This window comes from Condylostylus longicornis, unplaced genomic scaffold (assembly GCF_029603195.1).
Source record: "Condylostylus longicornis isolate FDR11 unplaced genomic scaffold, ASM2960319v2 ptg000081l, whole genome shotgun sequence".
NCBI lineage: Eukaryota > Metazoa > Arthropoda > Insecta > Diptera > Dolichopodidae > Condylostylus > Condylostylus longicornis.
The window spans coordinates 3121504-3135446 of NW_026578049.1; the positions used below are offsets into that span (position 1 = coordinate 3121504).

The 13943-nt window shown below is 23.3% G+C and overlaps 1 protein-coding gene across 1 annotated transcript; it reads left to right on the forward strand.

The window, feature by feature from the left end:
• Positions 1–3045: 3045 nt before the first annotated feature.
• On the forward strand, positions 3046–11229 carry LOC129613117 (pancreatic triacylglycerol lipase). The gene is made up of 4 exons (XM_055527060.1): positions 3046–3452; positions 8662–9554; positions 9624–9792; positions 9910–11229. Exons 1-4 carry the CDS (start codon positions 3338–3340, stop codon positions 10320–10322), a joined length of 1590 nt encoding a protein of 529 aa, XP_055383035.1. The 5' UTR covers positions 3046–3337; the 3' UTR covers positions 10323–11229.
• Positions 11230–13943: the final 2714 nt, after the last annotated feature.

A 13943-nucleotide genomic window follows, 5' to 3' on the forward strand; every position in this document is an offset into this window, starting at 1 on the left:
GATCTAAAATCGCATTTAAAGTGTACCCTACGAACTTATATATTTTTTTTATTAAAAATATTTTAATTAAATATAATTTTAGAAGTTTTGATTATTTGCCATTAAAAAAAATAAATTTATATAATACATACGTGTATAAAAAAAAATTCAGTTTAACTTCTGGAAAATTCCATATGTCAATTTCATTTATAGTTGATTAAAATCATTGTTTTTTTAGACTCGTTGGACTTTTTTTTTGGTTTTGTCAAATCTATATACGTCATGAGTCTTAAAGTTGATAGCTTTTGAGGTTAATTTTTTGAAACGCATTAAAAAATCATGACAGAATGTTTTGTATAAAAATCAATTGAATATGACAGTAATTTAATTATACTTATCAAATTATTCAAGAAAGAATTCTAGAAAAAATTTTTTTTGTAGATGGTACATGTTACGTAATAAGGGGTTAAAGTTTTATTAAAAAAATATAGTTTTTAAATACTAGATAACCATAGTACAAATATAGATTCTAGTTAGAAGTATGTATATGTATAGTGATTTGCTAACAAGATAAGTTTTCAAAGAAAACAAAGGTGCCTAGATGGTAGCTCATATGAAAGGCGAATACCCAATATTCCAAAATTATTAACGTAGGTTTTTTTACTTAGGCTATTCTGTTAATCTGTTGATATTCTTGAATTCCTGTAACATATAAGATTTTAAACATCAATATGTTAATAGTTTTTGCAAATATAAAAAAAGTTTTAATTCAAATCTATTTGACCCAATTTTTTTTATAATGTCGGCTTGTATGATTTCAAAGGAAGGGATCAGAAAACTTATACTTGCGTCATAAATTTACAATTTATATTGAGATTTACAAACATAATAAATAAATTTTGGCACGAATAGCGTGACAAATTATTATTCGCGTTCTTTACTCTATGGAAATTTATTATTTCAATATTTTTTTTTCTAAATAGCAAATTACGAGTATGGTTGAAACATTCGAAAAGAAATGGAATATTGATGTCGAGTACATACGTAGAACATATTAATTTTTGTATTTACAATTTCAAGCACAATAAGTATAATTAATTAATCATATATAAAGAAAGAAATTATTATTGTGATGATTGATTAATAATTTTTACTTATTGTCATTTCTACTTGCCTATAAGTGACATTTTAAATTAAAAAATATAATTGTAATTAAAACTCCATTTAGAGTTTGAAATCGTATATGAAGTCATTATTGAACATGGTCAACAATATTTTTTATATAGTTGTATAATTCAAAGATTTAGAATTATTTTTAGGTGGGTATACACTTAGGTAAGTATAAAGTAAATAGAGTTTTCGTAAATTACTTAATAGACTTCTTCTGACGTCATCTGAAGTAAGTGATTTGTGAAAACACTGTTCATTTATTATTTAATGTATTTAATTTCTCCTACAAAATGACGCTTTTTTAACATTATAAATGTAATAACAAATTTAAAATATTTTTTTTTATAGTTCAATATGTTTTAAAAATAATTTTTACGAATCAACAAAAATCTTGTCAAAAATATTAAAGTTAAGTTTCTTAAAAGAAAATTATTCATTTTGTTTATGTATAAAAAGTCAATATCCTCATGAAAAATTTCCGGGTAAAATGACTTTGAGACTTAGTCTCTATTATCTCTCAAAATAAAAACAAAATAATGAGGGTTCAATCGCTAATTTAATGTATGCACGGACAAATATAATTTTCCGAATTTTGAAATCGAAAATTTATTGTCAAAATAAAAGTATTATGATTTATAAACATTTATTAATGGAAATTGCAAAAATTTTGGAAATATTTTGAAAATTTATACAGGATTTCTGACATTAAAATTTCACAAGTAATTTTGACACTAATAAAAATAATTAACTTACATACATACGTCAGACGGTAAATCTTATCTTAGTTTAATTCTAGAAATTCTTGTTCAATTTTTCTTTTTCTTTTTGCATTTGCATTCTTGTTTATTAGTTTTTTTTCTTTCATTTCTAGAAATTAAAGAAGGCATGAATTCTATTTTTATACCCTTTCTATAAATTATAAAAACAAGATGCAATTAATATTAATATTCTTAGAACTGGTTAATGATATAGTAAAAAGCAAGACCATAATAATATTAAATTGCAGCGACCAAACAACAAGATCTTAATGTTTACAATAGTTTTTTTTGTGCTACAACACTACATAAACACAGTAGCGCATATATTTTATAAAATTATATTCATTAATACTTAAATAATAGCTTAAACGCTTAAAGCCTTATCAATCAATCAATTTGTTCTCATTTCTTCACTCTCTTTCTCTTTTCTCTTTTTTCATTCTTTGTTTTTCTTTAATTTTCTTTTAAAACAATTCTCTATCTGGCTGTGTCTGCTGCGTTGCGTTTATAATTCTTTCTTCTAATTAATAAGAATTGGCTATTTTTGTAGGCTCGACTTCAAAACATTTAATTATATTGTTGTTATTGTTGTTGTTTCATATTAATATAATTTTAATTTCTTATCTTTGATACTTATTTCTTTTTTTTTTTTTTTTGTTTATTATTTGAAGCTCATCTTTAAAAAAATTCAAATATAAAAGAGCCTGCATAAAAATTTCAACTTCAGTTCTTCTCAAATAGCAGCGATTATAACTGTGAAAATACTTCTCTTTATAATTATAAAATTCTAAAAAAAGAAAAATACTTATTACTTTATATGAAAGTAAACAGAATACATTAAAAAAAAAAATTATTTCTGAATTAAAATACGAATTTTAATTTCTTTAAAAAAAACAAACACCTCGCGTTTTAGTTAAATTCGAGAATTGAAATCGAACTTAATGTGTCACGTATTTTTATTGTAATACGATTTTAATTATTATTATTTCAATTCAATATTAATATTTGACCAATAAAATTACAAAATAAATTTGTAATTGTAATTAGTTGAAATTAAAATATCAAAAAAGATTATTATTATAAGATATTAATTAATAAATCACTTACATTTATATGACAAGAGCGAAATTCAAGCGAATCAAATTAAAATTCTTTAAAACACATGGTGATTATTATTAAAATTATAAACAAATAATTTGTATATAAAAGAAATACAATAATTAATATAAAAATTTGTAACTTGTGTGGAAATGTGACTTTGTTGTTCTTATCTTAAAAAAATAATAAATTATAAGTGTAAAATTAAAATTCAGTATTAAAAAATTTGTATTTTACGATATACATACATATAATTTTTAAAAATAATTTATTAAAATAACAAATAATATTTAAGAATAATAATAAAAGTAATAAAAAATTAGAATACAATCATGTATATAGCAAATTCAACAAGTCTGCTTTTGCAGACAATGTTATATTTATCAAATCAAACTTCTAAAACCGCATCAAATGCATTGAATGATTTTCCACCTGCTCTTAAAAGTGGTAAGTATTTTATGTATGTAAATAATACAAGTTTAAATAGTTAAAAAAATGTTATTTATTAACTTATTTTAAAATTAAATAATTTTTGAATCAATTTATTTCGAAAATCCGTGACAGTCTTATAAAATCTTAATTATTAATTAAACTAAATAGATTTATAAATAAATTTGAAGTCTAATTAAAAAAGAGTAATTTTGACACAAAAACAGTGTTGACTAATATAAATTTATATAAGAATTGCCAACGAAAAGCTACATGAATAATATTTTAGAAAAGCTTAATAAATAGTTAGTCAACATTTGTAAGTGTGCATTAATATTCTTAATTTCTTAATTTTAACTGACTGTGACTAATACTCAAATCTATAATTGATTTACTATGTGATTTTTGCACCCACGTATATGTAATATAAAAATTTTATTTTAATTTCATATTAGCATTAATTATGAATTCAAGGTTTATATAAAACTAATTAATTCCAATATGAATTTGACTATTTGCTAATTCAAATTTAAATTTTTCTATGTCAACCAACAATATTTTAATTGAATATTGCAAATTTCTTTTTATAATAATAACAATAATGAAAATATAAAAAAACATAAAAAATACAAAAAAAAAATTTAAATTAATTTTAATTTGATTAGAATTGGAAATGAAGAAGATTAAATAAGAATTTGCATCAATTACAAAAATTTCGCTTCTATGAAAAAAAGAATTATTAAAAAACAAATTAAATTATTATTTTCTTTTCTATGATGACCTGAATAATTGCAATCGTCTGTAATATAATAATGACTTATTTATAAAAATATTTATTAGTTAATAATATAAATGAACGCTTAATCTTTATATTGGTATAGTTTTTGAACTATGAACTATGTATTCTTTTGATTTTTCTTTACTCTTTCACATGAAATCTATTTATAGTTGAAAAGATTGATATTTTTAATTATTTATTCTATTTATAGTGTTATACATGTAGGAGTGAGTATTTAAGGAGTAAAGAATTTAAATTTTATTATTATTATAATTGATTTGGAGTCTTATATAATATATATGTATAACATATTAAAATTGATAAAATTAAATTGTTAATAATTAAGAGATTATAAAAAATTGTAAAGAAAAACCATTTCATTTAATCATAAATTTTTAAAATATCTTATTCATTATACATTTATGTACATAATTTTTTGTTCTAATCAAAATTTTGTTTAACAAACAGAATATGTAAAAATTATAATTTTTTAATAAATAACAAATAACGAAAATATAACATTGATTTTCCCGCCTTATTGCAATATTCTTATTTCTATAGGATAGATATAAAATGTTATCAAATTTAGTTAATCAAAAATTTTACAGAACTTATTAAATTTACTAAGTTCTATGTCAATTGTATAAACTTAACTATAATTAATTTAAGATATTCAATTGCGAATCGATTTTTTAACTATATATACTCTACTAATGAATGTATTTTGACACAAGTCACACATTATCATCTCACTAAATGTACTCAAAAGAGATTAAAAACTTTTTGTTTGATTACTTTTAAATATGATTATTTTGTCATGCTGCATGCAAATAAATACTACTTATAAGTAATTGTAATTGTTTTTAGTATCACTAACTGCTTAAATATTTGATTATTTCAATTTTAATTGAAATTTTATTTCAATATTTTTTATTTAAACAAAATAATTTATATTTACAATTAGTTAGTTACAAGCAATTTAAATTAAAGAAAAAGAGTATGTATACTTATTATGGCGCTATATTTCGTTATACTATATTTTCTTTTTGAATAACAAGTACATTATGAATTTGTCATTTTATTCGTTATGTTGAATCTGTATGAAATGTCGTAAACAAATTCGATCTATAGCATTCAAATTTAAGATGCTTCAAATGGCGCTCTTCAAATGTTATTTTATACTATATTAAACTTATAGATTCTTTTATAAAATGAAATAAGCATGAAGAGTTCCTGTAGTTGTTATTCGATCAAATGTATAAATATTTTTTTCTAACTATTTAAAATGTATTAATAATAAATTATAAATAGCAGATAGTTTTGATAGGTCATCTAAGATTACGATCGAATAGTTTTGAAAACATTATATTTGTTTTATTTTCATTAAGTTAAAAGGGGGGTCCAAAGTACACTATTCCTTATACGCATGTTGACATTTTGATTAATCTCATGAAAATATTAAGAATATTAAAAATATTCTGATAAGAATTTTACATAATAAAATTGGAAAACAGATTTATATACTTTTTAATTACATACTAATAATATGTACATACATACATAAATTTTCAATAATTAAATTTAGTTCAAGTTATTTTGTGTGGAAGAAAAATGTAGTACATTATTATTCATTAAAAAAATAATCCTAGACGAGTTTTATAGATAAGAACATAATTTTGTTATTGCTTTTAAGTAATATTTTGACGAGATAATAACGTCGATTCGATGCGGTAATGCTTTTTTTTTTTATTTTTTTATTGTAATTTTTACCGTTTATAAGTTAATCATCAGAATTGGTTGATTTTCTTTTTTGTAATTCATGTGCTCCCAATTCCTTTGTCGTTTTGTAATAAAATGTCAGACATTAAAAAAAAGTTTATGTATTGTGCTGTTACTAAATCCAAGCAGCGGCATGCGTTATCAGAAAAAATAGTAACGGTTTCGAACTGAAGTTTTGAGCGTGTGTTTTTGTAACTAAAAACTACTTTCTATTTGATTTATTGTTTGCTATGTTTTTATGTCAATTTATACTTCAATACAGCAAAATAATATTGTTGTGCTCCTAATTTTGAGGATATTGAAACGGAAATATAGAATTTACGAAAACGCGATGCTGGGTAGACTTAATCTTATAATTATCTCATACAATGGTCATATGTTTATCTAAATAAATTCTACAAAATCAACTAAAAAACTGGGTTGGCTAAAAATTATTTAATTTATTAATTTGTTTTTTAAATATTCAATAAAAACTTATCAATCATCATTATTATCCAGATTGCATACGAACATTTTTTGAAACTATTTTTGATCAACATTAATTGTTTTTAATTTCCAATAATTTCGTAAAATGTTGAAAAATGCATCAAACAATCTTTAATTCTGCACGAATTTAATGTCAAAAGAGAAAATAAAAGAAGAATTCTCTTTTAATTGAAAAATTAAAATTGGAATGCATTCCATGCCTTGAACAACATAACGAGTCTGAACTTCAAACAATATTGTGACGCGTTGCAGTACGCTATGTATCTTATCTTGAAGATTTTACAAGAAAAGCGTAGAAAATGATTCCTGATAAAAAATTTTCTAAACGTACTTTGGACTCCGAAAAATCAAAATAAAAAAATGAAATACGTTTAACTTATCTCCTTTTTAAGAATTAAAATATCAACAAAAAATTAATGAAAAAAAAAAAATACTAAAGAAAAATGAATTTCGCGTAAAATGTGCCATTGACCTTTTTAATGAAAAGTTCAACACTTAATCAGAAAGAGTTTTTTTTTCTTTTTTTAGGATTTTTTTTTTTAATTGAGTTTAAATATTTAATTTTTTGCAATACATTTTAGTTGGAACTATAATAAAAAAATTTTTGGCTATTTTTTTTTGCTCATTTGACTTTTATTAATTAAAAAATTAAATTTGGTACTCATGTTTTTTTAATATAAAAATGTCAAAATATAAAATCCGTATTCTACACGGTTCAATTCTTAGGTGATTAAAATTATTTGAAATTGATTGAATTTTGTAGTACGCAGTTTAACGATTTTATTTTGATTAAAGTTCTGATAAAATTATTCTGAAATTTGATGAAATTTTAATAAAATAGATAAAGTTGGGCACTATAAGGGATTTCTAAGCAAATTTTGATTTCAAACTACTTGTGACGAATTATCGAAACTACGATTATTTCATATTTTATGCTATTAATCGAAATCACACAGAAATTTTAAGTTTTTTGGTAGTTCCACTCCAATTTGAAAAAAAGAGAACTTACATATATATAATTTACATAGAATTTTCTTATATACATATGTAAATAAGTACCTTCAACTTGAACTATAAATTTCTAAATTCCCACAATAAATTCACAATAAATGTATGTAAATTTTTAATTTTTCTATTTGATTTTGCTATTTTGTTATTTATAACGAATTGTGGTCTGTTCTTAATTACTCAAATTTAATACACAAGACTATTATGTTAAGTTTTATAATAGCTATGAAGTGTTAAGCTAAAACAGTTCAGAATAATTAACCCTCACACAAAATCAAAAGGTGATCGGATGTTTTATCGTATTATTTATTATAGAGGAAAAAACATAATTGAGCGTATGTTTAAATCGTATGACATGTGTTTGTATTAATGCTTTTATAAATATTTGTTGGTATCAAAAATATTTTGTATTGAATTATACAATTTTTTAATAAATTTTTTTTTAAGTATACCTGGACTTTAGTTTCGCGATATATGACATTAATACATTAAATTTCAGAATCTCCTTCCAAATTTTGGTCGATAAATTTTTCAATATCTCCAATTTTCTATAATTTCTATAGTGTCATAAAATTGGTGTCAATTCACTTGTATGTATCGGATATAAGTATAGCATCTCTTATAAACTGTTGTGTTACTATTAATTTTCGTCTGTAATTTTCAATTGACTAGCGTTGAGCACACAGCAAACGTGGTTTACAATATAACAAGAAGTCTGATGTAACAATACAAAATTGATTATTTTGAACTATTTAAATTTAAAACACAAAACTAGATTTGTCACAAGCAGCACAGATGTATTCAAATTTTATTATAAAATTGTTTTCAAATTTCTTCGCAAAAGTTCATTCACCAGACATCAAAACATTTCCTTAACAAATTTCGTGTTATCAGACATATTTTTTGAAAAATTCCTTCCGATAAGTTTACAAAAAATTTAGTTCATCATTGTTGTCTGTCTAGTAACATATTGTATTGCGAATATTAATTGAAAATATGCGATCTACATGTATATAGAATTAAAGGCCAAGTTCTAATTTTTGCGAATATTTAAAGTAGAACATTCTAGAATAAGAAAAAAATAATTAAATAAGTTACAAAACAAATATTAAATTTTTTTATTAAAATTATTTATCAAAATTATTAATATTATGTTTGAATTTCTCTTTCTTACAGAATTAAATGAAGTTAGATGTTTTGGAATTTATGGTTGTTTTCCATTGACTGGACCATTTACAACAAATACACGTCAAATAAATGTTCATCCACAACGGCCATCAGAAATTCAACCGCATTTTCCAGTATTTAATAAAGAAAATCCAGAAAATCCAAATTTTGTTGATCTTAAGAAACCGACTGATGTTACAAAATTCGGTATAAATCCGTATGCAAAATTTTTTGTTATTGTTCATGGTTATTTGGAGGCTGGTAATAAACCATGGATGCTTGATACTGCAAAAAAATTATTACGTGCAGAACCAGATTGTTCTGTAATGATGATTGATTGGGGTGCAGGTTCACATCCACCATATACACAAGCTGTTGCTAATATACGATTAGTTGGTGTTATGGCAGCACATATTATACATTTAATTTATGCTGAAACTGGTATGAAAAATTTAGATCAGGTTCATATGATTGGGCATTCATTAGGTTCACATTTATCTGGTTATACGGGTACAGCATTACAAAAAGAATTTGGTTTAAAATTGGGCCGTATAACAGGTTTAGATCCAGCTGCGCCATTATTCTCTGGTACTGAACCAATTGTTCGCTTAGATAGAAGTGATGCAAAATATGTTGATGTTATTCATACTGATTCAAATCCATTAATGAGTGGTGGTTTAGGTATGAATTCACCCATTGGTCATGTTGATTTTTACCCAAATGGTGGATTCGATAATCCTGGATGTGGTGGAAATTTACATGAACATATAACTGATGAAAAAAGTTTCTTTACAAGTGTACGACATTTTCTTGGTTGTAATCATATAAGAAGTCATCAATTCTTTACTGAAAGTATTACACCAAAATGTGGCTTTAATTCAATTACATGTGATTCATATGAGGTAAGTTGTTTAATATTTTCATTTAAATTGGATTTTTTATAAATTCATTTTTATATTTTAAATTTACAGAGTTTTAAGAGTGGAAAATGTGATAGGTGTGGCGAAAATAATAATTATTGTATTAGATTTGGCTATAATAGTTACAGAGATTATCAAAAATTGTTAGAAAGAGGTGTTGTTAATAATAATACATTACTTATGGCTTATTTATCTACAGCTAAGAGCAAACCTTTCTGCAGTAAGTATCTACATATTTATTTTGTACAACTCTTTTACATTTTCTTATGTAAAAATTATTAATTTTACTTTATAAAAATTTAATTTTTATTCATTATTATTTTTTTCGTATTTTTAGGACATCACTATAAAATCACAGTAAGAATATCAAATTCAGAAGAAAGTATATTACATGGTGGTGAAATTGGTACATTGTCGATAAAATTGCATGCGAGAAAACGGCGTGAAACTGAAACGATGCCATTCTCATCTTCACCACAATATTTTGAACCTGGAGAAGAATATGTATCCGTTGTTCCGGGAAAAGATATTCAAAATCCAACACATGCTACAATTACATGGGATTATCAAACAAGTTTATTAAATCCGTTAACATGGAGAATAGTTTCAACACCACGAATTTATGTTGATTTTATATTAATAGAATCAATTGAAAATCCTAAATTTGAAATGAAATTATGTCCACAAATGGATTCACCAATAATATCTGGGAGTGATAATATTTTAGAAATAAATAAATGCAAATTTTAATAATGTGGTTAAAAACTAAAAATATGTAATAGAAAATATTTATTAAAAAAAAAACGAACAAAAATTTCGGAGAAATTTGTTATATTAAATTTTCAATAAGAATCAAAAGAAATGGTTATATCCGAAATACACCTTTTATAAATTTTAGTTAATACACAAACCACAAAATGCATGCATATTTTTACTTAGAAAATTTTCACCACCAAACTTGTTTCTGTGTGTTGAAAAGTAAGTTTAAATTTTATATTGTCAAAAATAATTCAATTCAAAATACAGTGCCATCTTGTGTTTAAATTGACATCTTCAACTATTGTGATTTTCTTTTAAGTATTTAGTTTGTAGAACGTAGATGTCGCGATAAAATATTGATTTGGTCGTTTATTCACATTTAAATCGATTAAAATATGATTTTTGCATTCAAATAATAAAATTTTGAAATTGTTTCAATAAAATATTTAAAGAAATAAATGCATTTTATAAAGAAATATGTTGGAACCGCCAATAAAATCGATTCAGAAGCGAATAAACAATTCAAATTAGTTTAAGTAGCAATAATATTTAAGTATTCGATTTTATTTAATTCTAATTTTCAATGCAAAAAATTTTTTTTATGTATAATGAATGTATGTATACGTATAAAAATATTTGTATTAAATTATATTTTGTTATACATATAATGTAATATATATGTAAATTTGTACATATTATAGTAGAATCTCTATGCATATAGATATCTAGCTTTAATTTTATAAAACTCAGAAGAGAATTAACATTGTAAATATTATTCGCTATACATTTAATTTTCATTAACGTTTAACATTACATAATAATTATTTTGTAAGTATCAATAAATGCACTTATATTTCTAAGCAAAATAAAAATAATAATAATGATATTAATTAACACATATTTGCATTTGCTTAATTGTAACTTTACTTAACACACCTTCTAAAATCACACTTAACAGATTGAATGTCTCTGCTTGAGTAGCAGATAAATGATAAACGCATTCAAATACATGTAATAAATTATAGAAACTATAGAGAGTCTGTAAATTCAAGATACTATTTTTTTTATTCAAATAAGCCAAAATTATTTGAACAGCTTGAGAAACTGTATACACAAATTCAAACAATCTAAAATTGCCTAACTTAAATGATAAAGTATTAAGCCAAATAAGAAAATATTGAAAAATATGCGAAAATCTATTTTATATATAAAATTATATTCTGATTTTTGTAGTCCAGAGTTTTGCTGTTAAACTTTGTATACTGCACACTTTAAAATAAAATGTCGTATATTTTTAACTTAGCTTACTTAACAAGCAATCCTATATTATTCAAATAAATCAGGAAAAATTTCAAAAGGTTTACGATTCGAAGTTTTACGAAGAAAAGGATATCGATTCCAAATCTTATACAGACTTCAGCTCATTTAAATGGGAAATTGCTCTAAATATGGTTCTAAAATTTTAAAAAATTTCATGGAATTTCAAGATAGAAATTTAGTTGAATAGTAATTTTAATTTTTACACTTGTTTCTTTTCGAATTTTAATTCAATCTGATTAGAATTTTTAATTTTTAAGGTGATTGTGTATTAATTAAATATTAATTTTGTGTTCCTTGTAAATAAGTTTTTACTTTATTATTAATTAAATAATAATTCTAAAATTATAAAATTTATTGATAATCAAAGATGCACAAGTTTTTCAAAATTTTGTCTACAAAATCTCATCATCCTTTAAAAGTCACAATGTGCTTAAAACGTCTGTTTACATTTCTTTTATTATCCTTTTGTTTGATTATTTTTATTTTGTTCTTTTATTGTTTGTAATAATTACCTGGTCTGCGTGTCAAACAACTGTTTTTTTTTTTATTTACATTTTATTTTTCCTATTGACATAAATCAGTCAGAATATCAACCTAATAAACTTACAGTCTACAACCTTTACTAAATATACGATTATTAAAGAGGTGGTTTTAGTATGATTGTTCTTTAATATTTTGTGTACCTTAATAAAAGGAATCAGTCCTTTTAAATGTTTACATTTTCAACTTATATGCTTATAATATTTAAACAAAAAATAAAAAGAAAACCATTCTGAATGAGAATTTTTATAAATTCCGGTCATGTTGGATATTTAATTATAGGGTTAACAAAAATATTTCTTATACACAAACGTTTCGAGAGAGTTTTATTTGTTTGTTTTATGGCGTGATTGTTTGTTTTAAGGGAGTTTTAAATTAATTGAATGTATACAAAAATAATGCATACTAAAAAGTACCACACACGTTAACAATTCAGGATTAATTTTTAAAATAAAAAAGCAGTGATATTTGGGAAGTAAATAAAAAAAGAAGAAGTGTTAAATCGATAATTACATAATAATGAAACAACATACCTACTTATTTATGATAGTAGATAACAATTAAAAAAAAAAAAAAACTATAAAATAGTGTAAAGAAAACTTAATGTTATCAATTGCAGTGTAATTTTTAATTATTAGCCTTTTTTCTTTTGAACATATTTCAAATTTTCGATCAAACACTTTGTTCAACAAGTGTTTAATTTTTTTCAACAATAATTTTTAATGCGAACACTATTAAAGGTGAAAACAAGGTGAAATTTTAAGAGGAAACAGAGAAAAGTAATTAGTTATAGAGGGTTTTAGCAAATTAAATTCGATTTAAATTAAGCGTACGACTTTTGAAAATTGTTTGATGCTTGGAATATTATTAAAATTAAATTAGAATTATTGCCTTCTGTACAGTTCCACATTTCAAATAAAATTCGATTTAAAAAATATGGGGCCCAGATTTTAATCATAGAAACTTTTTGTGATGTTCTATTCGATTTAAGTGCTTATAAAACGCTCGCACAAAGTAAAAAATTGTGCTTTAAATTTCATTATATGAGAGAGTACGAGAGGAAGTCTCCAATATAGTCTCCACGCTAGTATATAAGTCACTTTTAACTTAGTATTGAGAACATGTGAATATAGAGAAAATATCCGGGTAGTTTGTTGTAAAATTTGTTTGATTATAATGCTATTAATTCCACAATAACTCGAAAGAAGACCCTGACTACTATTCGAATATTAATCATACTAGATTCTCTCTTCCTGATGCCCTCCTCCAAAAAACAGTCGGAATAAACAGTTTAGAACACTTCCTTCTTAGAAAAAACAATATGACATCATTTTTATCAACGAATGCTATTGCCATTCCTTGTATTTGATCCTCGATTTGAGTTCTATTTTCCGTTTCTACAAAAATTCAATATTATTAATTCATATTCTAATATAGCGTTCTAGGTGATATTTAAAAAAAAATATTTTACACCGTATTGAGTCTACAATTGAATGTATTACATATAGTATGTACTCAATTATACTGTTATACGGTTAACGAGTGCTTCACAAGATTCTTGTAAGGAAATTTGCCCATATATATACAAAGTATTTGAAGGAAATTCAGAAAACTTTTATCATTCATATTAAAAATTAAAATAATTTAAAAATTGTCATTTTTTGAAATTAAATAATTTTTCTTTATGACTACGCTCAAAAACAAAAAATATGTTGCAGTTAAGTGCAATTTTTAATGCATTTTAAGTGTCTT